General features: G+C 44.3%; 1 protein-coding gene across 4 annotated transcripts in view; it reads left to right on the top strand.

Annotated features, from left to right (window-relative positions):
- The window catches only part of col7a1l (collagen type VII alpha 1-like), a 42,188-nt gene that overhangs the window by 200 nt on the left and 18,922 nt on the right, over positions 1 to 23,066 (top strand). The window contains exons 1-58 of one of the 4 annotated variants that reach the window (XM_077543994.1): positions 131 to 1,245; positions 1,324 to 1,437; positions 2,838 to 2,898; positions 5,199 to 5,257; positions 7,105 to 7,343; positions 8,677 to 8,857; positions 8,915 to 9,074; positions 10,628 to 10,721; positions 11,557 to 11,730; positions 11,826 to 11,989; positions 12,056 to 12,185; positions 12,253 to 12,369; positions 12,441 to 12,596; positions 12,882 to 12,998; positions 13,108 to 13,254; positions 13,336 to 13,455; positions 13,521 to 13,679; positions 13,779 to 13,892; positions 13,974 to 14,123; positions 14,200 to 14,337; positions 14,422 to 14,568; positions 14,652 to 14,771; positions 15,816 to 15,962; positions 16,039 to 16,242; positions 16,323 to 16,462; positions 16,551 to 16,674; positions 16,745 to 16,888; positions 17,660 to 17,853; positions 17,918 to 17,992; positions 18,066 to 18,083; positions 18,166 to 18,189; positions 18,256 to 18,321; positions 18,483 to 18,563; positions 18,663 to 18,689; positions 18,753 to 18,797; positions 18,885 to 18,959; positions 19,027 to 19,113; positions 19,187 to 19,213; positions 19,282 to 19,335; positions 19,412 to 19,483; positions 19,558 to 19,617; positions 19,858 to 19,893; positions 19,952 to 19,996; positions 20,146 to 20,181; positions 20,338 to 20,382; positions 20,963 to 21,034; positions 21,125 to 21,157; positions 21,400 to 21,471; positions 21,547 to 21,606; positions 21,693 to 21,728; positions 21,794 to 21,874; positions 22,016 to 22,051; positions 22,128 to 22,172; positions 22,275 to 22,337; positions 22,450 to 22,485; positions 22,716 to 22,742; positions 22,885 to 22,920; positions 22,994 to 23,047. In XM_077543994.1, coding sequence (XP_077400120.1) covers positions 7,268 to 7,343; positions 8,677 to 8,857; positions 8,915 to 9,074; positions 10,628 to 10,721; positions 11,557 to 11,730; positions 11,826 to 11,989; positions 12,056 to 12,185; positions 12,253 to 12,369; positions 12,441 to 12,596; positions 12,882 to 12,998; positions 13,108 to 13,254; positions 13,336 to 13,455; positions 13,521 to 13,679; positions 13,779 to 13,892; positions 13,974 to 14,123; positions 14,200 to 14,337; positions 14,422 to 14,568; positions 14,652 to 14,771; positions 15,816 to 15,962; positions 16,039 to 16,242; positions 16,323 to 16,462; positions 16,551 to 16,674; positions 16,745 to 16,888; positions 17,660 to 17,853; positions 17,918 to 17,992; positions 18,066 to 18,083; positions 18,166 to 18,189; positions 18,256 to 18,321; positions 18,483 to 18,563; positions 18,663 to 18,689; positions 18,753 to 18,797; positions 18,885 to 18,959; positions 19,027 to 19,113; positions 19,187 to 19,213; positions 19,282 to 19,335; positions 19,412 to 19,483; positions 19,558 to 19,617; positions 19,858 to 19,893; positions 19,952 to 19,996; positions 20,146 to 20,181; positions 20,338 to 20,382; positions 20,963 to 21,034; positions 21,125 to 21,157; positions 21,400 to 21,471; positions 21,547 to 21,606; positions 21,693 to 21,728; positions 21,794 to 21,874; positions 22,016 to 22,051; positions 22,128 to 22,172; positions 22,275 to 22,337; positions 22,450 to 22,485; positions 22,716 to 22,742; positions 22,885 to 22,920; positions 22,994 to 23,047 — 4,941 coding nt within the window. In that variant the 5' untranslated portion in view covers positions 131 to 1,245; positions 1,324 to 1,437; positions 2,838 to 2,898; positions 5,199 to 5,257; positions 7,105 to 7,267. Of the gene's footprint in view, positions 1 to 10; positions 1,438 to 2,837; positions 2,899 to 5,198; positions 5,258 to 7,104; positions 7,344 to 8,676; positions 8,858 to 8,914; positions 9,075 to 10,627; positions 10,722 to 11,556; positions 11,731 to 11,825; positions 11,990 to 12,055; positions 12,186 to 12,252; positions 12,370 to 12,440; positions 12,597 to 12,881; positions 12,999 to 13,107; positions 13,255 to 13,335; positions 13,456 to 13,520; positions 13,680 to 13,778; positions 13,893 to 13,973; positions 14,124 to 14,199; positions 14,338 to 14,421; positions 14,569 to 14,651; positions 14,772 to 15,815; positions 15,963 to 16,038; positions 16,243 to 16,322; positions 16,463 to 16,550; positions 16,675 to 16,744; positions 16,889 to 17,659; positions 17,854 to 17,917; positions 17,993 to 18,065; positions 18,084 to 18,165; positions 18,190 to 18,255; positions 18,322 to 18,482; positions 18,564 to 18,662; positions 18,690 to 18,752; positions 18,798 to 18,884; positions 18,960 to 19,026; positions 19,114 to 19,186; positions 19,214 to 19,281; positions 19,336 to 19,411; positions 19,484 to 19,557; positions 19,618 to 19,857; positions 19,894 to 19,951; positions 19,997 to 20,145; positions 20,182 to 20,337; positions 20,383 to 20,962; positions 21,035 to 21,124; positions 21,158 to 21,399; positions 21,472 to 21,546; positions 21,607 to 21,692; positions 21,729 to 21,793; positions 21,875 to 22,015; positions 22,052 to 22,127; positions 22,173 to 22,274; positions 22,338 to 22,449; positions 22,486 to 22,715; positions 22,743 to 22,884; positions 22,921 to 22,993; positions 23,048 to 23,066 lie in introns of those variants that run through there. The other 3 variants (XM_077543995.1, XM_077543996.1, XM_077543997.1) reach the window with 3 other exon arrangements.

Here is a 23,066-nt window from a genome sequence, read left to right on the forward strand (position 1 = left end):
TTCATCACAGCGCATCTGTGCTATTTGCCCTTAATTGGATATTTTTGGCAAGTTAAGTCTGGTCAATTTTATTTATGACACAAGAGTCTCAAAGGTCTCCACAGGCACACAGTTCACATTACCCTGGTCTATACCCCCACCCACCCCCATCCGCGTAAGGAAAACTGGGGAGGCTAAATAGGGGGAAAAAATTCAGCGGTTTCAGAGATGGAGGGATAACCAGGCTGTGTCAGGCAGTGTTGTTAGTTTAAACAGTATGAGACTCCATTATAGTCGGTACAGAATCCTGACAGCACTTTGCTTATAACCACTCAGAAACGGGTGCTGGGGAAGTAGAGAAGCGGTAATAAAACAGGCCAAAATCAGCAGGGCAAGAGACTGAAGAGAATGCGAGAGTGTTGAAATAAGTGCAGCGATGGGAATGTCCGAAATAATTGACCATCGTTCAACCTTGCGAGTGCCCGCAGTATTTGTAGCTTTCAAAGTTACTGAGGCGCTTACGAGCTAATGAACGAACCCTGGAAATAGATTGTGAAAGCCCAATAATGTGTTCCAGGTGCACCGTGTTAGTGTTTTAGTGTTGACAGTGATATAGCTACGCTGAGCAAATATTAGTGTCGTGAATTTTGCACTGAAAGTGACAGTGCGGCTGCATTGACTGCTGCATGATGTGGCGCAATGCTCAGTCACCATGGCAACGGCTCCCCTCCTCCCCGTCCCTCTACGTATTGGTGCGCGTGGACGTATAACTCCTCGCTGCCTCTTCCCCGCGGATACATTCATTCGCTGCCAGATTCATTGGCTGTCGACTTGCTGGAAACAAAAAGTTTCACTTTTAATTAGTTTGGTGCAGTGTGCGCGTCGCCGGCCGCGTGATCCATCTATCTGTGTCGCTGCCTCCACCTACAGCAGCGCCACCCTCTCCGCTGCTCTCCGTCGTCTCTATCGCCTCCTCCATGTGCCCCGCTGGCTTTCCAGTGTAATTAAAGGCAGCTAGTGCGGATAATAGAACCGTAATTGTGATAATCAATACATAGTGCACACTAAAGAAGTCAGCGTTTTATAAATTTATGGCCGAGGAGTTGCAGCTTGGTCCCTATCTCACACGCCTCATCAAGCTCCAGTGACCTTGGAGGGGACTTTCTCGTCATTAAATCACATTTAAGCAGTAGTTAGCCCGCACACACTGTAGCGGAAACCAGCTTAGCATAAGCTCTCTCCAAGGACAAAAATCATGTGATTTATGTATCCTTTCTTATAGTGTATATGATTGTTGTTTAAATTGTTGATGTGGCTAGAGTCTTGACTACTTGGAGCCCTCAGCTTGTATCCTAGGGGCTCATTGGAGGTGGGCCAACATGAGCCAACGTGAGCCCTTAAAGGTTGGACGACCTCCACTTGGAAGCAGGGAGCGGGGTCACTGGCTTGGCTGAACAGGTAAGGTGACCTCAGGGTCTTTTAAAAATTAATCCTGTTGAGTGGCAGTCAGTCAGAACCTTGCTGCTGGGTTCTTTCTCTTTTCTTGCCAACTCTCTGTCTTAATATTTAGACGCTTTCCACCCAAATGTGCTGTCATCCATTTTATCCTGTGTCACTGTTTTGAGCCCGTGCAGTCCAGTCCACTCACCATCAGTGCCATTGATCCACCAAATGTCTGCCTATCAAACAAGCGTCCTTGTGCTTCCCTCTGACGTCTGTGTCATGCATCGCAAACTAGCTCAAATGTGGTGCTTCACAAAGGGTGACGGTTGAAAAACTCGCCATCTGCTCTGTCTATTCTTGCCTTAATTTTGCTTTTCTTGCCATCATATCAAAATGTTGCACATGTCAGCTAATAGCCGCATTCAGCTCCCTGTGTAGGCTGTCATGTTCCAATGCCTGAACACTTGTATAATAAACAGGAGGCAGCCTATATCAGCACTTCACCCTGGCTTCCTGCAGCCATTTTCCATTCTAGTGAGCTCTGCAACAAAAATTGCAATGACCCGCTCACGGCAGACTTGTCTCTGCTTGTGTGTAAGTGTGTGTCATCCCTCAACCGTGACCGACGTGCACTTTTATACAACACAAGTAGACACATTCCAGTCAGCGCCCTCTGACAGGTGGAGGTAAAAAAAAAAAATACCCCAAAGTATATTCTTTTTATTGTGTTAATTAAATAAATAAATAAAACACCCACCCAATATTGTGGTCTAAAGAGTGCCATTTGGTGGGGAATCTCATGAGAATTTAGTAGCCAAGTCATGCTAAAATAACTATTTTTCCACAAAAATACGTACCAATATTATGCAAATAGTTGTATATAGACAAGCATCAGTTAAAACTGAATTTTGAATACATTCTACATGTTTGAAGATAATTGCAAAAAAAAATGCAAATGTTGTACTCGTGTAGATCAACTGTTTTTTACCATTTCACTTTCCCTTTTTTTTTGGGGGCGGGGGGGTGGTTTGGCTAAAATTGGGCCCTCTCACTGTGTGGCTAGTTAGCTAGTTTCATATAGTCCGCTGACTTGTTGCTTTAGAGCGCCTCATTGTTTGCCATGTGTTCGTGCACATCAAAGAGAAAAGACGTAAGCGCAATTTGAATTTTTTTTTTTACATTACAGTCAGCATGTGGATGGAGGCTTTGCACTGGCCTGTCCACCTAGAGTGCCTCGTTGCAATGTGGAAAAGCCCCGCAACAGCGTCGTGGGCTGTATATAGATTTTTTTTTTCCCTTTGATTTTTAAGCCTCTTTTTATATACATGCCAATTTTTTTAGTCTTTCAAATTTGGGTTGTTAACAACACTCTGTGGTGTGTCAAATTTAAAATACTTTTTTTTTTCACTTTACAGGTATTTCAAGTGCTGTTCACACTTTTGGAGCAGGATGGCAACACATTTTTGCCATGTTCCCGTAAGTTTTCATGTAAAATCAAGCAGTACACATTTGTTGTTGCTCCCTGACATCTGTTTTCTCAGTGTTGATAGGATTTACTGAACCAGTGCGCTTTCGTTGATTATTTGGAGATTCTCTTGTCGGCCCGGGAGTGGTAATTGGACACACGCTTATGACTAATTCTCTCGGCTGCGTCTCAATCCTCTGTTCAGGTCTAAAATGTGAGCCTCGCCGCGCAACCTCTCTGTTATGCCTCTCGTTGCCATGGCAACTCGCGTCACAGTCGCAGACGGCTAATTAAGTAAATTCATCTCAGCAGAACCAAGGGGGGAAAAAAAGCCTTGCGCAGCGTGGCTGCACTGTTTACATGTGTTTGGCCTGCACTTTCTGAAACATATCCTCCAATCTAACATGTATCTTTGCACTAATGCACGCTTTGAGATGGAGCCAGTGGAAGTGAAGATTTGAGAAGTATGTTGTGTTATCACCTCAGGGCGGAAATTCGAATGACCCATGTAGGCCTACTTCTTAAAATATGAATTGGTCATTAAATCCACAGGTGGACGCCGTTTAAATATATCATAATGTATGGTTTATATTCTATAATTATATTCTATAATTTAAATTTATTATTTAATATTAATTTGAAACACATCTGTACTGCCGCAACTGTTTAGGTAAGAGTGTGGTAAGTGTGGAGCAGTGGAACGTGTTATGGCCCTGTGTCCCAATACTTTTGTCCATATAGCTTATTTGCATAAATGAGAGGTTTTAGTTGTAATGTTTACTGTTTCTTGTGTAACCAGTGACAATCATCTGTTGCCTGCCATGTGTATTCCCAGCTCACCGCCCACTCTTAAGCCTCCAAACTCTCACACCCTTCATCCTCAACTCCCTGCGGCTTCCCACATTTATTGCACTTTTTTTTCCCCTGCTTGTTTTCTTCCTCCTCCTTTGTCTTTTTGTTTCCCTCGCCTCCCAACGCACACCATTGCGTTCATGTTAGCCTGCAGCGTGAATTTAATCACAACTGCACCGCCACCTCTTGTCGCCGGGGGATTGTGCGTGCTTGCGTATGTGCTGGGGGTTTGAACGCAGGCCCATCGGAGTAAACAGCGCTATTAGTGCTTAATATCCCCCGTCGTGTGAATGCAACCAACAGGTTCCACGCTGCAGCTCTCGTATCCACACACACAAACACGCACCTGCGGCTGCAAGTGTGACCGCCAATAATTGAGCCTGCGAGGACGCCGTCACGCCGAAACGTGACAAAGGTTTATGTGCGCTTATTGTGTGTTGGAAAGAGGTTTATGAATGACAATCAGTCATTCTGGTTATTTATTTTGTGCAAGATGGTAGAGGGTGGTATACTGCATACATTCACATTCATACAGACACCATGAAGAAGAGTAGCTCGTTAGGCATCTCGTGGCTGAAGCCACAGGGCAGCCATCTTGCATTGCTACTTTTACAAACTTTTGTTTTTTCCCGCTGCGCCACATTTTGACATATACCAGAAAAGTAGTTTCCCGTTCTATGTTTGTCGCCCTGGTTGTTTTCAGTGACCTACATTGCAGCTCTTTTCTAAACAAAAGGCCCAAAAAAGTGTTTGGAAACCTCAGTGTTTTCACACTTGCTTTATGGCCCCATTGCGACTCTTAGGGAGAAGAACACGAACACGCCTGGAGACGAGCTCCAGCCCCGTGACTTCCTCTTTGACGCTCCAGTCAAAGTGATCCAGGAGGCCTCGCCCGCAGGCTTGAACCTCTCGTTTGATGTGTGAGAGGTCAGCAGCGGCGCAGCATGTAGCACATACGCTTACTTAGCTGTAAAACACATTTTGGTTAGCGCAGCGCATTTATTTAGAGAGTAAATAGTGCCTGGTAGGTGTCAATATGACGACACAACATGACAACATGCTTCTGGCTGGACAACGTGTGTTTTGAGTCCAAGCATGTCAGCGCTCACAGCTGGCCCAAGCCCATTAAAATGGTCACCGCATTCCTCCAAAGGTGACCTGGTGTCTAATTCCAACAAACAGACCAAAGAAGAGGACGCTTGTAAAACATGATTTAACCCGACTGCTTTTTATTCCTCATGTTTGCTTTGGCGGTTTTCGGGGCAGGGTCAAAGCGTTCTAAGTCACCCCCACTTCTTCTCTAGAGACAGCAGGATGCAGCAGCCCCCACCCCTCTTCCCAAACTTTTTATGTGTATCAGCCAAGCCGCAAAAAATCCCAGTGCCATTCATTCATTCATTCACACACACTTAACTCCTCCTGTCAGACCCGCAGAGTCTAAAACATTTTTGTGTTTTAGGGGATTTTTCCACCTGTTTGGAAGTCACCTGGATAATTCTGATGAACTTGAGCAGAGAGGTAAGTAGAAGGCCCTTCAAAATCCATTAACTTTACTACACTTTAATGTGCTGATTTAACAAGCCAAGTGTTAATCTTTTAAACCAGTGCATAGTTTAAGCTCATTATATTCCCTTTTTTGTGATTATGTATGGGTAGGATGCACTTACACGTCTTGGATGTCTGCACTAATGCAAAGATTTAGATTTGTATTATTTTTTTCTGTTGTCTACATTGCTCGGCTGCACCTGCAAACTTTCCGCTTTTAGCTTTAAAAATCTGAATTACGTTGCCGCCGTCTCGTGTGCCTTTTTTTTTTTTGCTGGTAACTGTCTCGCGGGGATAATCCATTCCGGGAGGTGGCGAGGTGGAAAATGCCATTATGTAGAAAGAGCTGACGTACGGCTGCACTTGCAGGGCCGCCACTGTGTGTGAGGGCGAGCGAGAGAGAAAGAGTGAGCATGAAAGAAGCAGATAACACCGAGTGAGTCAGTGAAGTTCATTTTGTAATATTGTTTAATCTTCTCTGGGCAGTGATAAACGCAAGTGTTGTACCACTGTGTTGTGAATATGAGCTATTGCAGTGTTTTCGATTGCATGGCTCAGACACTAATAACGCCACAAAAGAAAAATGATTGCAGCATATTTTAGTGTGCCGGCTGTCATTCATAAAATTCTCCACACCTGACTCGCTCCTTTCTGCGCGAATCAGATACATGCAGAGACATATCTGCATCGGTATGTGAAGAGGTGAAGTGTGTGTGTTGTGTGGGCCCTGCCGGAACGCTTGGGCTTGCACAGGTTGTAAATGTCATCCAGCCTTCAGCCAGGTGGTCAAACCACGGCGAAGAATTTCCCTTAATGACTCCCCATTGAGCACAATCAGTTTTTATGGCGCTTTTATGCTCATGTTAACTGGCCAAGGCAGACCGGCTACAAAGATGAGGACGAAAGTGTTGGGACATGCCTGTTCATTGGCCCCGCTGCATCTTAAATTCTTCAGCTTGCCAAGACATTTTGGGCTATTGTATTATTTGAGTTAGTTATTCTCAGTGTGGAAGAACGTGACCTAAACACCTTACAAGTACAATTTAGTCTCCAAGCCTCACATGCTATTGTCACAGCACACGATATTTTGTGAGTCTTGGAAGATCAGTAACTTAAAATGCTCTTAAAAAAATCAAATAAATAATCCCATAATAGGCACCTAGTATTCTCTGCAGTTAGGTAAATAAGTGCAATGATATGTAAAGGTACTTGTTACCTGTTATTTCAGATTTGTCACACTTGTGTGCATTTTCTTCTCAGGAAATAATGAAGCTGTCAGTCTGCTTGAGCTCAGCGGATTTGACAGCACACGTCGTCTTCATCTTCATTCACAAAAGAAAACACTCTATTTAAATATGCATGATATCCCAAGGAATCATTATCATAATCAAACATTCAAATCAGCAAAGGTGAAATATCATTTCTGAATATTAAAAAAACAACAACTGCACGCTGGCTCAGTTGAGTCCACCTGCAATGCGAGACGGCCCCTTTTGGTTTATTGGGCTCATAAATTCCAAACGGCGTGTGTGTTTAGACTGCGCAGTAATTGCCTCTGATAGCTGGCGTAGTATTAGACCATTTAAAAGCTGCTGGGTGAGACTTTTAAACCTTTTTGCCACTGTCGGAATGTGCTGTAGAACTGTCCACAAGGTAGAAAGCAAGCTTTTATTGTCCCCTTCTCGCCTTTTATTAGGACAATCTGCAATAACTAGATGATAAATAGTGAATGATTTGCATGCGTGCCAGCCACACGCGTCTGCAGCAAGTTAAACACACCGTGCTCACGTTTTATCTCTCTTTGACTTTGCCTGTCTCAGATAAGAGCCAAGAAGCGCGGGAATTGATGATCCCGGAGCGCCGTCCTGGAAGGGGATTTGTGAGGCAAGGCGGCAGCGGGCGGACGGGAGGAGGAGGAGGAGGAAGAAGAGGAAGAGGCGCGGGTGTTCGGAAAGGGGCGAAGAGGACAAGGAGAAGAAGAGTATGGGCCACTCTTCAGTTTGCATGTTTCTCCTGTCGCTTTGCCTCCTGTGTCGGAGCATCACGGCTCAAGCTGAAGGTATGACATCACTCTTCCTGCCTGGTGGAATGTCATTCAACAACTGATTGGGATGAAGATAACTTGCCTATGGAATGCGAAGATGATGTCTGTTGGGATTCTTTGCAGTTGTTTAAGCACAATTTCAGGTTCTTCAAAGTGAGCGTGAAAGATCATATTTTTGATTATGTATTTTGTCGCTGACACTGTTGGGGAGAATCGTCACTTTTCCAAAATCATTACTTTTCAGGAAATCAAAGAGCGCCAACTCAATCATTGGTATTGCACCTTAAATTGTGACCATGTACCATTGCACACCTCAAAACTTAAAACAGTTAATAGTGTGGTTAAATAACAGACTATGTGGGGAATGGCGGCTGGCCAAAGTGTTTGTGGAAAAAATATAAAATTGGCCGTATATGGACATTTCCACTGGACAGCAACCATATATCAGATGTTGAAGTCCACTGAAGTATTACCTGATGTGAAAAACAATTGGTGGGGTAATGCAATGCTCACCTTTTGTGATATCAAAATAGTGGATACCCTTCCAAAATTGAACTAATCCTGATCTGACATAACATTCTTCTAAAGCAGCTTCTGGATAATTGATCACGTTTTCCATCCTTAGCCTCCAGCTGATGATCCAAAATGCCATTCACCGATAAAACACTGTCTTATTTAGTCTCCTATCATACATCTCGAATCCAGGATACGCGTTTGTTAGCTGGCGCAGGCGTGAGGAGGCGGGCTGACCGCACGCTATGCGGGCTGTGTTTACCTTAATATTCTAAGCGTTCCTCATTGCTGTGCTAAAGTTTTATTGCTGGAGTGCTTGGAATATTGATGCTCTTTTTGGGCTGACTTGCGTCTCATTAAGCATTCATGGGAATTTGTGGAGCTTGCTGCAGATGTGAGCAGGCAAACGTGATGAGGCAACACTGCCATCTAGTGACAAGACGTTGTTGACATGTTCAGCAGATTTGACTAACCCTTAAAGACACCTTCAGCCATTTTATGACTGTCAGTTTTGTTTTGTTTCGTTTTAAATATATATATATTTTGGCCTTGTGGATGAATACAAGTCGAATTTGCCCAGCTGTTCTCTCTGTTTCTGTTTCTGTTTGAAAATTACATTCATGGTGTGACATTTATCTTTTACTAAGGATGCATGATGATATTGATACCCGTATCACTATTGGGGCTAAGACTGTTCGTCTGTGCTTGTACTTGTACTTGGAAGAAAATGCTCTGATACTACTTTACCAGTAGATTATTTGATTTAAAAAAAATGTGATAGATTTTTGAGGGACAGCAGCTGTAGTTGTCTTGCTAATTTTACAATCTACGGTAGCCTGCAGGACGGTGGTGCAGGCAGACATCGTATTCCTGGTGGACGAGTCGTGGAGCGTGGGCGCGAGTGGCTTCTCCACCATTAAAGACTTCATCTCGGCAATGCTCTCCTCCTTCAAAGACGGCCTCGTAGGAGCCGAGGGCGTCCGCTTCGGGGTTACTGTCTTTGGGAACGTCCCCAGGTAAAATTCGACCTGCAAGCGTATTCTATCGTGCCTCACTTCCTCTTTGGCTTTCAGGATGCCAATCGCCTTGACGGACTACAGCTCCCTGGAGGAGGTGCTTGGGGCCATCAGAGTGCTTACTTATAAGGGCGGAGCCAGGAAGATGGGCGCTGCCCTCCACTTTCTCGTAGACCAGGTTTTCAGCACTGCCATCAGTCGTGACCACGCACCCAAGGTAGTTCATGCATCACCGTGTGATTAAGTACAACGCATATAATGGTTAAGAAGCAAAAGTCAGCAAAGATGGTTCCTTTCCCAATAAAAGCCAGCGATTGGCCTGTTTTCCAAGAATAAAAAAAAAAAAAAGAGTGTATTGAAGTCAGAGCTGCCTGCACCAGACAGCAACTAAACTTGTCAAGTGATAAAATGTAAAGTATTTTCCTTCTCTATCAGCGGCGAGGAGACTCGGAGTAACGCTGGCGGTTAGCATTCCCATCAACCCGCTATCTTCGGAGTGTGCGTGCGTGTGAATAATTTTGCACTTGACGTGGGAAGGCAGCGGAGAGAGGATTAGGTTGATCTATTGAATTTGTACTGGCGGGACGCATGCGAGCAATAGCTACAATCTCATATTGATGCTGTCCTGCCTCCTCTTCTTCTTCTTTCTTGAACTTTCCATGAACTTTGCTTCATTTTTATTAATAAGCAAATTGCTAGTCTCAGTCGCATGCGTGCATCCCGCTTGTTCTTTTCGCTTGATTTATTCAATTATGAATTCAATTAAAAACTAAACCATGAACAAATCTGTGGGGGGCTTTAACGAGTGTGATGCTCTTTTTAAATTAGTTTTTTTTTCTCCCAAACAGTGGTGTATTAATTATTTAGCTACATAACTGTGCAAATGTTTAAACTATAGAGTGGAATCTAACAGTAAAACAAACATAGTAGTTAAATCTTGACAGGTCTTTTATATTTTTTTGCCTAAGTTAGCTTCTGGAAAGTGGAACAAAGACATTTTCATCACAAATACTGTATAGTGGTTCCTTGATAGCTGCTGTTCAACCGCTTATTCCGCTTTGACTTGCGTGCAAAAATCATGTCATATGAGTAATCCTACAAAAAAAGTAGGTTATTCATAGATAAAGTTCAAACTCGTTCTTGCCTCTCCCAGTTGAAGTTTATTGTCAAACTAAACATAAGACGGAGCGAATGACATGTTTTGTATTTAAAGCAGCACGTAGCTTTGCTTTAGTCTGTTAGCTTAATGCTAACAATCATTGCAAAATGGCACACGGGCTAACGACACGCATCGTTGTCGCAATATCCGAACCCTTCAAGCGACAGATGTTTTAACACATTTAAGCAACACATGACACTATTACAATACTCACAGCCATGTATTGTTTATCCTGTGCGAAGGACAACCTATATTACTGCACCTTACTGACGAGTGTCCATGTTTGTATATCCAAATGTCTGCATTATACTACATTGTATTGCCCCTAGGTGACCAAAAGGAGCAGCACAATGTTCACTGAATTGGACCAAAAATAGTGGGGAAAACATTTTACTTTTTTACATTCTATTTAATTGGATTATTGCTATAACTTTTTATGAAGTATAATATTAAAAAAGACAAAAAACTTTTGCCTATTAAAAATCACATTCACTTTAACATGGAATGCAAGGGATTTGAGTTTTGAGCATAGTCACACAACAAATGAAACTTGTATCTCTCAAGGGAACCCTTTCTAGACCGTTGATCGCTTCCGCTTTCTCCTTCCTTAGGTGGCCATTTTGATCACAAACGGACCCTCTGACGACCCCTTGGACGCCGCAGCCAAAGAAGTAGCCGACAATGGGATTTCGCTCTACGCTGTCGGTGAGTCTGCATTGTGAATTCCCTCAACGTCCCCACTGCAGCGCTCCCCTCAGATCTTATCCCGCTGTTAGAAATTCATGTCTTGCAAGTTGCAATTCATTGGACACCTCCCCGCAACTTTGTGATTGTGCCAGATTTGGATTTCAAAGTGCACTCACTCGCATACAATCTATCCACTCGCCACAATATTAGGTACACCATGGCGACGTGAATAAGTGAGCGATTGATGGATTGATGTGTACATGCAAATGATGGATAGCAGCTCCCTCCCCCAAGTCCACTTGCACGACTTCCCTCACACACACATGCACAGCAGCCACACATGCATCTTGCTCCCATTGCTGCCAGCGCTGCAATAATTACTGCTCATTAGCCAATCGCTCTCTAATTGCGGCCATTATTCACCGGCCGATTCATTTACACCTCTGACACATAGTGCCGCTCCTCTTATTCATCACCGCCATGCTGAAGCAAAAGTGCGGGTGCTTGCTTGTCAACAAACATAAAAACATAAGACGGTCTCGTGCGGCAACGGAACACACATGTGAACGCGTGTTTTCATGAGTCAGTGCCTCGGGGCAAATTGATTGCACTATCAAAACAATTGAAAGACTCTCCTTTGAATAGCCAAGTGCACAATCAATCAAAATAAGCAACATTTCAAAGCATATGCCTGAGTCAGCTTGTATCAAATATGCTGTTTCATTGTTCTTTATTTGATGATGGAAGGCTGGTGCACAGACTGCAACAGTGAAGCAATTGGAAATGCCACAGCTCCCCCCAGTGGAATAAACTAGGTAGTGCCAAGATATTGATGGACATTTCTTGTTTTGAGGCGTGAGGGGAGCGGATGAGGCCGAGCTGAGGATGACGGTGTCCCAGCCGTATGAGGAGCACCTCTTGATGGGTGATGACTTCCCCCTGCTGGAGACCGCCCTCCCCAAATTGTCCCGCCGACTTTGTTTCACCGCCTCCGAGCCACCGCGCCCTGTCAGAATCCTCCAGCCCGGTGAGGGAGATGTGCAAAGCCTCATTCTTGTAATTGATTGTATATTTACATGCTTTTGTCTTTTTTGGATCTATTTGACGGACTTGGGCATCCAGTCAAAGAGCCCATCTTGGGTCCCAGAGATGTACAAGTTAGCGAGCTAGCCTACGGCTCCCTCAGACTGACGTGGACGGCGGCCACGGGAGACGTCACGGGCTATCGGCTCGTGGTCGTCCCTGTCAGCTCCAGAGGAGAACCCGTACACGCGCAGCAGAGACAGGTGAGGGAGGTGGGAAAGGTCCACACATCTGGGCCTGATCTTTATTCTGGCCTTTGCTCCCTTAAGATTGATCTGAAAGCAGACATGACAACTGCGGTGGTGGTGGAGCTCAACCCCAAAACTTCATATTCCCTGTCTGTGTATGCCGTGTATCCCAGCCACATCGGAGAGTCTGCAACGACGACTGCCCACACAAGTAAGTGGCGCAATGCTAAAATCACCAAATGTCACTTTGCTTCATGAGCACGAATCTTGTCTTCCAGCGCCGTTGCCTCAAGTGTTTAATTTCCGAGTTATCGAAGAGGGTCTTTTCTCGCTACGTCTGGGCTGGACGCCTCCTCTCAAGAAGCTCAACGGATTCAGGATTCTCATCCCAAGATGTACGACGCCAACTCGCAATGTTATCTCCTTATTTTTGTTGGTTTGACCTTGTCCACTTTCTCAAACACAGCCAACCGACCAGGGTTTGTGTACGAGCAGATGCTCCTGGGAGACTCCTCCTCTCACGTGATTGACAGCCTGGAGGAGGATAAAAAGTACACCATCAGTATTTCAGCCGTTTACCCGCAGGGGCTGAGTGAACCTGTTACCACCGTGGGAAAAACATGTAACTATGATTACATCTTAATTTGATGAAAAGAATGGTCTTGCATGCCACCAAATGTCACTCTCATATTCCCCTCCAGTAGCTAAAAAACATGGATCAGTGCTTTTAAAACACCTCAGTTGTAATACTACACTATGACCACAGGAGGGTGATGTTGTTCTATGCCTGATTTGCGATTTGTCCCTTTTTTCAAGCGTGTGCTGGGATGCAGTGTTAAATGTTTTCTGATCAGATATTTATTTATTCACATATCCACATTTTCTCTTTTTGTTTTGTTTGTTATAGTGAAGTTGGTAGCAATTCAAGAACTGGTGGTCCAGAATGCAACCACTGACACTGTGCAGGCCAGATGGACGTCAGTTAAAGGCGCTACAGGATATCGTCTCACGTGGGCATCGCCAGGTAATGCAGCCTGACAATGACTTACTTATTTGTTTATTTATTTATTTATGCATGTATATATGTATGTATGTATACATGTCACTAACCATTTGCTCCGCTGTGCTTTTAGATGGCCACATAGAGAACATCAACCTCAGGGACACTTTTGACTTCTACATGATCCAGGGCCTCCACGCGGGCGCCGAGTACACCATCAGCATGAACCCTATCTTTGGAGATATCGAAGGGCCCGTCACATCTGTCAAAGTCAAGACATGTAACTACTGCGCGAGAACGTGTCCAGCCAGGCATGATAGGCTCTATTTTCCATGAGATGACTCAATGTCGCCCCTGTCAGTGGAAAGCAGCGCAGTGCAGACCTTGAAGGTGTCAGCTGTGAGCACCAGCACGGCTGTCATCACGTGGAACAGCGTGTCAGGAGCCACTGGCTACCGACTGGCCTGGGGACCCACTACAGGTGTGTTGGAAGTTGTCATCCCCGCAAGGGCTTCCTCTTAGGTGCTTAGGTGTTTCATTTCTCAGAGTTTGTGGGTCGGGACCGTCCCAGGCAGTTGGCTCTGAACGGCACCACCACTGAGTACCAGCTGAAGAATGTCGCCCATGACACAGAGTATGCTCTGACTCTCTACGTACTCTTTGGATCCGTGGTCGGGCCTGGCATCACCGCCACCTTCCGAACATGTCAGTAGCTGTCTTTAAGACGGGCCGCAACATTAGGTACACCTCAATATTTGCATAAAGAAACTGATACTGATTGTTTTTTCTCTCGTTCATTCTCAGCTCCACTCGGATACGTGTCTAGCTTTGAGGTAACAGCCTACACCAGCGACACCATAGATGTGCAGTGGAGTCAAATAGTTGGCGCGACTGAGTACAAACTCTCCTGGAACACCGGTAAATGTTCTTGTCCTTGGTGTCCACAGTCACCCTCACATGCCTGAATTTGGTCACACACTTGCACCTCGAAATTTGCAGACAATGGCAGCCCCCAGTCGTGTTACTTGGACCACGGCGTTCTCAACTATCACATCACCGACCTGAAGCCACACTCCACCTACACAATCACAGTCCGTGCAATTTATGGCAACACGGAGGGACCAGAAATCTCTTTAACTCAAATCACAGGTAGTGACTAATTGGGATGTTCTTGTAGAGATTCCTTGAAATATGACCCGCATTGATGGCGTGTTTAATTCCTCAGCGGCTGCCTTGGACTCAGAACCGCGCCAGCTGCTGACGGAGGTCAAAGTTGTGGACACAGGTGTTAACTCCGTCACGCTCTCCTGGAAGCAAACACCCGGTGCAACTGGCTACAAGGTCTCCTGGGTCCACTTCATGGGTGAGATTCTGTGTCTGTTCTGCTCAAAATCGCTTTGCTATCGAGAAGTCGCATTACGATCTGTTTTTCTGCTTACTCCACTAGGGGGAGAAGAGAAGTCCCATATGGTATCGGCTGGTGTTCCAACCTTCACTATCAAGAACCTCCGCGAGGGCTCGCCTTACAAGATCCAAGTGTCCTCTATGGCGGGCAGCCGGGAGGGAAGCTCTGTCCTGGTCACGGCACGGACATGTGAGTCCTTCTACTCAAATAGTCCCACTTGGAGACCACAATGAGTGCACCGTTTGACTTTTCTATCTTAAATTGGACTTTAGTGGACCTCCCAAAAGTGACTGGCTTCACGGCAGTGAACACCACCGACAGCAGTACTGTTCTGAGCTGGAATCGTGTGTTGGGTGTCTCTGGGTACCTTCTCAGCTGGAGGCATATCTCAGGTCTGAGCCCCAACATAACACTTTTTTATTGGAGTTTGCCATGTACTCTACTCTTCCTTGTTTATTGTGCTTTCATTATCTTACCCCGGGATTACACCGCATGCGTGTGCGTTGCGTCTCCGCTCCACTGCGTCTTGACTGCGTGCTCCGCACACGACAATTTTATGGACAAAACTCACCGGCTGCGCACAGCTGCGATCCGTCGCTGACAACTTCCCGCCGTGTCTTGCGTGATCACGCGTGATAATGTGGCATGAACAACAACGACAAACACACAAAGTATTTACTGCTCAACAGAAAAGCAGAAAGAGAGGTGGACTTGTTTTGATTGAACTCACCGTCCACTCCCACAGCTTCTACTATGATGTTCCTTGCAGCATCTATTTTTAGGTTGTCCAAATAAAAAGGATGTGCCGTATCATATATAATCTACCTCTATTATAAATCTCTCCTCGTCCATGTTCGCTGCAGTGAATTAAGCGTTAAGTATTATAACGTTTTGCTGACATGATTGCGAAATATGATCTGGTGAGTATTTTATTCTGAAAATAACCGGAATTATTTATTGCGTCCGTCTTCCTGTCCCGCTTGATGTGCTAGTTTGCCATTTGACGGATGCCGACGGATGCGTCGTCCGGCAAAAATAGAAAATAAGTCTATCCGTGCGGCGGCCTCTGGCACGACGCAGCTCATCCGCAGTCGATCCATAGCGCACACGCAACAGGTGTAATTTGAACAAGCGGAGACGCAACGCACACGCATGCGGTGTATTCCCGTGGTTGCAGTTGCTTGTCTCTAAATCAATATTCAAGTCGCACCCCAGAGTTTGAAGCTTCCATGATTAGAATGACATGTTATCGCAATGAGGGTATTAAATTGCAGCATAAACACTCTAAAGTGGTGGAGGGCTGCACATTCAGACACATTCCCCTTTCACATTCCCCTTTCACTGTGTTGTTCTCTATTTTGGCAGGAGGTTTTAATAACGGGTAACAACAAAAAGTGAATTTTCCGAAATGTGAAATAATGATGATTTTCTTTCAGTGTTTGAGACTAAAAAAGAGACGCTGGGTCTTAGTTTCACCTCCTTTAAAGTGGGTGATCTCCTGTATGGCAGAACGTACATTTTCTCCATTAGGCCTTTGTATGGGCAAGTGGAGGGACCAGTCAGCACCGTTTACCAGAGGATTGGTAAGGAAGGTTTTGGCAGACTCGTTGACCTTTGCTTTCTTGTCATGATTGAGTATTGTGCTTGTGCGCATGTCAGTGGGACAGCATCCTCCAACGTCCCAGCCAGTAACAGTGGCCACTTATGTCACAGCCAGCAGCACAACCCCACAGACAGCCACCAAACGCACCAAGCACCCTAATGTGCCGCCCGTTATTTCCGATAAGACCCGAATTCATTCAAGAGTGGCCACCTCTCTGTTAACAACACCAAGCGCGGTGACAACAGCTCCATCAAGAGCAGGTATTTAATTTAATTAATTTTTTCATTTATAATGCCACGAGTGCTGACTTTGCTGACTCGCACATTTGGCGTTTTGCCAGATTGCAGCCGCAGCAAAGTGGATACGGTGTTCCTGGTAGATGAGTCGTCCAGCATTGGCGCAAACAACTTTGGCAAGATGAAGGACTTCATATTCCGGGTGGTCTCCTACTTCCCGGTCATCGGCCCTGAAGGCGCACAAGTTAGTGTTGGCTAACTGAACTGAACTGTACGTCAGCCAGCCCAACAGCTGGGAAAATCAAGTTGAAATTCTCTCTTCTTGCTTTCAGATAGCCGTGGTTCATTTCAGCGATGAGCCTCGAATTGAATTCCGACTGAATGATCACAAAGACCGCAACTCAGTGCTCAGGGCACTCACGGGGTTGCGCTATGGAGGCGGCAACACCAAGACAGGTTTGTGCCGCACAAAACCACACATTAGAAATAAAAAAATGTTTTACGTTTATGCCTTTCTTAAATGCAGGAAAGGGCATCAGCTATGTCCTGCAGGAAATGTTTCAGGATTCTCTGGGCATGAGGCAGGATGTTGCCCACGTTCTGGTGCTGATAACTGATGGCAGGGCCCAGGACAACGTGGAGCCCCCCTCCAAGATCGCACGTGCTCTGGGTCTGTCAAAAGTCCCATCAAGGTTTAGAGCAGGGATGGCCAACTTCAATGCTGGAAGGGGCCACCATTTTTCATTAGTGCTACTGTTAGTTAGTGCTAGTTTGAATATGACACAAACTGCTCTTTTGAATATGGATAAAATATGTGCGATATGTGAGTGTTTGAAGCAAACTTATTTTTTTTCTAGTTCAAAGGTTTCTCTTGCATAAAAATGACCATTCAAGGGAAGAACAAAACTGCTGAACAGCAAACCAACATTAGTTTTTTTTCCACAGAAAAAATCAACCGACACAAATTTTTCATATTTTGAATGTACTTTGTTTGTCCGGTGTGTCATTCCAAATCCACGAAAAATGATCACGTTGCAACTAAATCATGTCTGCCATCTAGCGGTGAATGGCGACATTACAACTCAAAACTGCTGTCGACTCATGCTTAGTCACAGTTGAGCACCGCCACCTACATATTCACATATTTGCAAGGTTTTTTTTTTCTTATTCTTTTTTTCTTCACCGGTTTTACAATGAGGTCCCCTCAATTTCTGTGTAAAACTAGTGTATTGAATAATTATAGTTTTTTTTGTTTGTTTTTTTAAATCTTTTCGTTTAAAAAAAAATATAATAATTTAAAAATAATATAAATTATTTTTTTTTCCTTCTTTTTTTTTTTTTTAAATGTATCAAGTGGCCACTCAGAGCCACCAGTTGGGCATCCCTGCTTTAGAACAGAGTTCTCTTTCAATTTTCAATCTTCATGATACAATTTGTGTAGGTGTCAGCATCCTGGCGGTGGGGGTCGCCAATGCCGACCTGCAGGAGTTAACTAGGGTCGCAGCCCCCAGCAGATACAAGAACATCTTCTACTCGCCGACCTTCGATGACTTTGCGTCTGTCGAGAGAGAATTCATCGGGAGCATCTGCAGCGAGGAGCTGCTCTCTGAGTTCAAGCTGCGCGATGATGAGGAGGTCAAAAGCGAAAGTTTAATTCTTCTGCTTGAATGTCACTTCAATTCTCCCTGTTCATTTTCAGTTAACTCAGCTGGACACGCCAACTGATGACCCAAAGGAGCTGGCGAAACCTCAGGCCCCCTGCCAGTGTGTCAAGGTAGGTTGACCAGCAGGTGCAATATGGTTCATGCTTCAAACACAATTTAAAACTCATTGAAATTGTGTTCCAGGGCCAGAAAGGAGAAAGGGTGAGTTGAAATAAGGCAACAGTATGTGTTAAAATATTGTTTTTATGTGTAATAAAATCCACAATGGACATCACTCTTTCAGGGCGATGGTATGGGAGGAGGTCTAGTAAGTTTCCCTCAAATATTTGTTTTCATTTTTTAACATTACCTGAGATGTTTGTTGTTTTTGTAGCGATTCAGGCAAACTCCGGGACAGTTCGATCCTTTCACCTCTACCAAGGGAGAGAAGGGTGAAAAGGTACGATGCACACGCTCACTGACAAATTCAGTCTGGGTTGTTTTTTTGAGTGCAAGTTGATAAAATGCACCGCTGTAATTGTGTTGCAGTGTGATGATGATGATGTTTTTTTAATAATATTTCCACCTTAACGCTTTGGCCATATTGCTTGACTTTGACAGGGACCTCCCGGAACAGATGGCGTTCCCGGGTTGCCTGGGCGCCCTGGAAGAACTGGAACCCCGGGTTCTGCCGGCCAACGGGTAAGTGAATTCCGAAGAGAACAAGCTCGCGCCAACATTGAGATTATTGTTTTAACATGTGTTGTTATTGTTTGTATTATATATTTTCATCTTTTTCAGGGCCCTCCAGGCGTACCAGGCGATATGGTAAAACTTCAATAATCAATACGTGTGTTGAGTTCAATTATGACTATTTTTGTGTTGCAACAGGGTCCTCATGGTCTCACTGGGCCAAAAGGCCAGAGAGGGCAGAGAGTAAGTTTGAGGAATATTTGAATGTTTGAATGTGTATTTGGAACAGTCATAAGGAATGAATAATGTGTAATTTGTTTATCCTCACAGGGAGAACCTGGTTATGTGATAGCAGCCCCAGATGCCAACTTCATCCCCGGACAAAAAGGAGAACCGGGATCCTCAGTCAGTCTCCCGCTCAACAGTTTTGGGGGATTGAATTTTAGTGTAACGAAATCTGATTTTGTGACAGGGTTCGCAGGGACCTCCTGGTATTCCCGGAGTCATGGGAGTCCCAGGTCTGCTTGGCCCAGCGGGACCACCAGGAATATCTATTAAGGTAAGAAAAGATTCAATGTCCAGATTAGAGATTTTCATTCATTATTCATGATGTGTTGTGCTGTCTTTTGAAGGGGGACTTCGGTGAACCAGGAGAAAAGGTACACAAGAATTCTGCTGCTCTTTTCGACTGTACTTGAAATGACATACTTGTATGCTCATTCGAAAGGGTTTATGTGGGAAGCCGGGCGCAAAGGGTGACACAGGAGAAACTGGAAGCAATGTAAGCGCAGATGTGATCAGCACTAAATGCACTTTACAGAACTAATAATCCTTTTCTATTTCCCGCCATCATCAAGGGTATCGCAGGCTTGCCCGGTCCAATTGGCGTCAACGGCGAACCAGGCTTACCGGGTCCGAAAGGAGACAAAGTAACCATGTCCACAAATGTCTGTCTTGCTCTCAGAATGTGGCGTTTACCCTCTCTCATTGTGAACTTTTGCAGGGCGAATGCGGACATAACTTGCAAGGTGCACAGGGCCTTTGTGGAGAGCCGGGGGAGAAGGTACTACACACAAAATAACTTGAAGTAAATGGTGCCATGGCAAAGCACAAACATTAGCAATCCAACCCGACTGCTGCTTTGTTATCGTTTGCCGCCTCTCCTGGGCACATTTGCAAGGGGAATTGCTGTGATATGCTGATGCATTAACTGTTTGTTTTTTCTGTGGCAACTCATCTATATAGTTGTAAATACAAGTTGTTTTTAGACTGCCTGAAATCCTATCATGTTTATTTTTTGCAGGGAAATGTGGGCGTAGCGGGACCAGTCGGCCCGAAGGTACTCAATACTTGATTTGATTTGATTTGATTTGGGATGATATTGTGCATCTGTCCAGGGGGAACTTGGAGAGCAAGGCGTCCAAGGAACCATAGGACCTCGGGTGTGTATGTCATTATTGATCCCTGCAATTCATATTTTACCCAGAATACCAAATAATGCTAACAAAATTAGCTCACTAACTGCTGCTTGATGGTTTTCGAGAAATTAGCCAGGAAAGGATGAATCACTGGTGGTTTATTGTGTCCACAGGGAAAAAAGGGATTCAAAGGGGAACAAGGGGACAAGGTGAGTCCACACACATCAACGCTCTCATCTGGAATGTACATTAGATGGAAAAATACAAATGTCCTGATGTGTTTTATAAAGGGAAAGACTCATCAGGTGGGCTAATAGATGGAAGGGGAAAGTGAGTGTCAAATGAAGAAATGCATTATTTTTTAGGGAGAACAAGGCGAGAGTGGACCCAGTGGACCACAAGGGCCAACAGTGAGTGTGATTAGTGATGATGTTGCTGCAGAACAAAATGCACTTTATATTTGACCCAAAAGGCTGAGGCATTATGGTAAGAATTGGACTGGAATATATTGATGGAAATTATTGTCATCACTGTTCAATGTGTCCCAAACCACCACATGTCTTAAATTAGCCTCAATGAGAGATGCTGGTGATTACACAAGAGCCGAATCGTCAAAGCTTCAATAGATATCTTTCACACATTTTGTCCCGCGTCACTGATTTTAATTTGAGTTGGGCCCCTCACCTTGCTCACTTCCCGTCACAGATGCTATCTACCTGTTTGCTATAATACCCTCTTTGTTTAAAGCCTATTGAAAAGGTCTACTAGATAACCGCTAATTGCATCAGCTAACAAGATTGTTTTATTTGAGATATGTTTTGCTTTGCAAAGGTGTAACATTGACCAACAATTGCTACTATTAAAAATCAGTAACAAACATTTTGGGTGCAGAAGCCTTTACAAATATAACAATGCTCAATGTTTTTTTATTGTGTATTGTTTTGAATGCATGCATAACAAAAAAGCTACATGTCTTATTATTTCTCCAAGGGACCGACAGGACCAATTGGCCTAAAGGGAGATGAGGGTCCAACAGGACCCCCTGGAGACACCGCCAAGGGTGTAAGTCCACCCTTTGTTGAAGAAAAAAAATGGGCTAATTAGTCAAACTTCAGCACTAGGTATTCTTGTATTTGTGTCCCATTTTAACAGATTATTGGTCCAACCGGCAAAAAGGGCATCCGGGTGAGTACTTGTTGATGCTCTTTATGAAGATGTATCATCAGTTGAAGGGCTTGTGATTATTGTTTTGGAACACGTTAGTGCGATGAGTTCTCCTTTGGGCCCGCCAATCAAACACAATTAGGATTTTCTCTCATTAGCTTTGTGCATTTGGACTGAATGAATCAGTGAGCGCAACCCTTTCTGAGCCGCCACTTTGTCTTTGAAAAGTCGCCGATTGATGTGTCACATTTACCGTCCTACAGGGAGACATCGGTCCAATTGGTCCCGCGGGCCCTCTGGGAATAAAGGGTGAAAAGGGAGACGAAGGAGAAAAGGTTGCATTGTTAAAAAAGTATTCAATGTGATGTTTGGGAATGTGTACTTGTCGTTTAATTGATGTGTGCCTGCAGGGAAGTCCAGGTTTTGGGATTCCAGGACAAGGGGGAATAAAGGGAGAAAACGGCGAACGGGTAAGTCCCTATATAACTCATCAGCCATTTTATTGCTACAATCATGCTTTGCCTTTTTGTTTTTATTCTGTTGCTATGATTTACAGGGAAATGTAGGTTTATCTGGAAAACCAGGCCCAAAGGTAATAAAAACAATCAATGTAAAGCAGCCATTTTCAAAAAACTAATCCTAATAATTGTTGAACAGGGGCAGGACGGCTCCAAAGGTGACAAGGGGGATCCTGGCTCACCTGGAAATCCTGGACAAACAGGATTAAGAGGTAAAGATGTAAGTAAATCACATGAGGCTGTCACAGCCATGATACCAGTCGTTGAATTTATTCACAAAAGCATTTTTTTTCTCCTTGTATAATTGTTAGAATGTTAATTATTTCTCATGCATTATAACAAGTGTTGTTGTTGTGTGTAGGGAGAAGCTGGAGTTAAAGGAGAACAAGGGATAAAGGTGCCGTGCCAGTCAAAAAAAAAAAGGTAGCATGCTGAAATGTAATATTTTAATAAACTAATTTTGTATTTCACAGGGGGAACAAGGACCACAAGGAGAATCTGGTGACGCAGGAATTATGGTATTTATTTTACCTTTCAGGCTTCTACAAAATCACACAATTAAAAATGATCAAGTCAACTAAATATTGTTTTAGTTCATGTTTGATGAAATTTTCCATTAGGGCCCATTGGGACGACCGGGAATGCAAGGAGAGAAAGGAGATATAGGAAACCATGGCCTGCCTGTAAGATCGTCTACAATTAAAATAATAAAACATTTTGGAGTGTAACTGTCAGTTGTGGATGCTGCTAACATTTCATGATTACTTGTAATGAAATTTCTTTGTCTGCCTGTAGGGGCGTGATGGAGAAAAAGGCGACAGAGGCGAGCCGGTGCGTGTGCTATTTATGTTTATAATGCTTTTTTGGTCTTGTTGTTCCAATTCGCTGCTTTGTTTTGTCATTGTGATCGCTATCTCGAGAGCTTTCTTTTTGCCTTTATTGTGTGTGTGTCACTCTTCAGTGCACCTTCTATTCCCTGCAAATATTACACGTGACGTCCTATTGATGTGATGTTAACGGTTTGATCTTTCTCTGTGTGCGCGTTTGCTGTCGTCACAAAGGGAAAGCCTGGACCTCCGGGAACGCAAGTAAACAATCCTTTTATTGTCGTGTGTGACAGCTTCTCATCAGTCCAGTCATGTTTAACAGGCTCACGCTCGTTAAGTCAAGACAATAACGCACGAAACAAGAAATTAACACTCTCAATCTTTTATTTGCTCTTTTTGCCAGGCGGTACGAGACAATATCTTCGCCCGAGTCATCAAGGTGTCTTCTTCGATATCACTTTTATTTATTCTTCTCGTGTCTCCTGTAAAACCTCTTATCATGTTTCGATCAGGGCGAGCCCGGCGACCCAGGCTTAAGAGGAGAAATCGGCCTGCCCGGACCGAGAGTGAGCCTCCCATTTTCTG

Source organism: Vanacampus margaritifer, chromosome 15, assembly GCF_051991255.1.
Source record: "Vanacampus margaritifer isolate UIUO_Vmar chromosome 15, RoL_Vmar_1.0, whole genome shotgun sequence".
NCBI classification, from domain to species: domain Eukaryota; kingdom Metazoa; phylum Chordata; class Actinopteri; order Syngnathiformes; family Syngnathidae; genus Vanacampus; species Vanacampus margaritifer.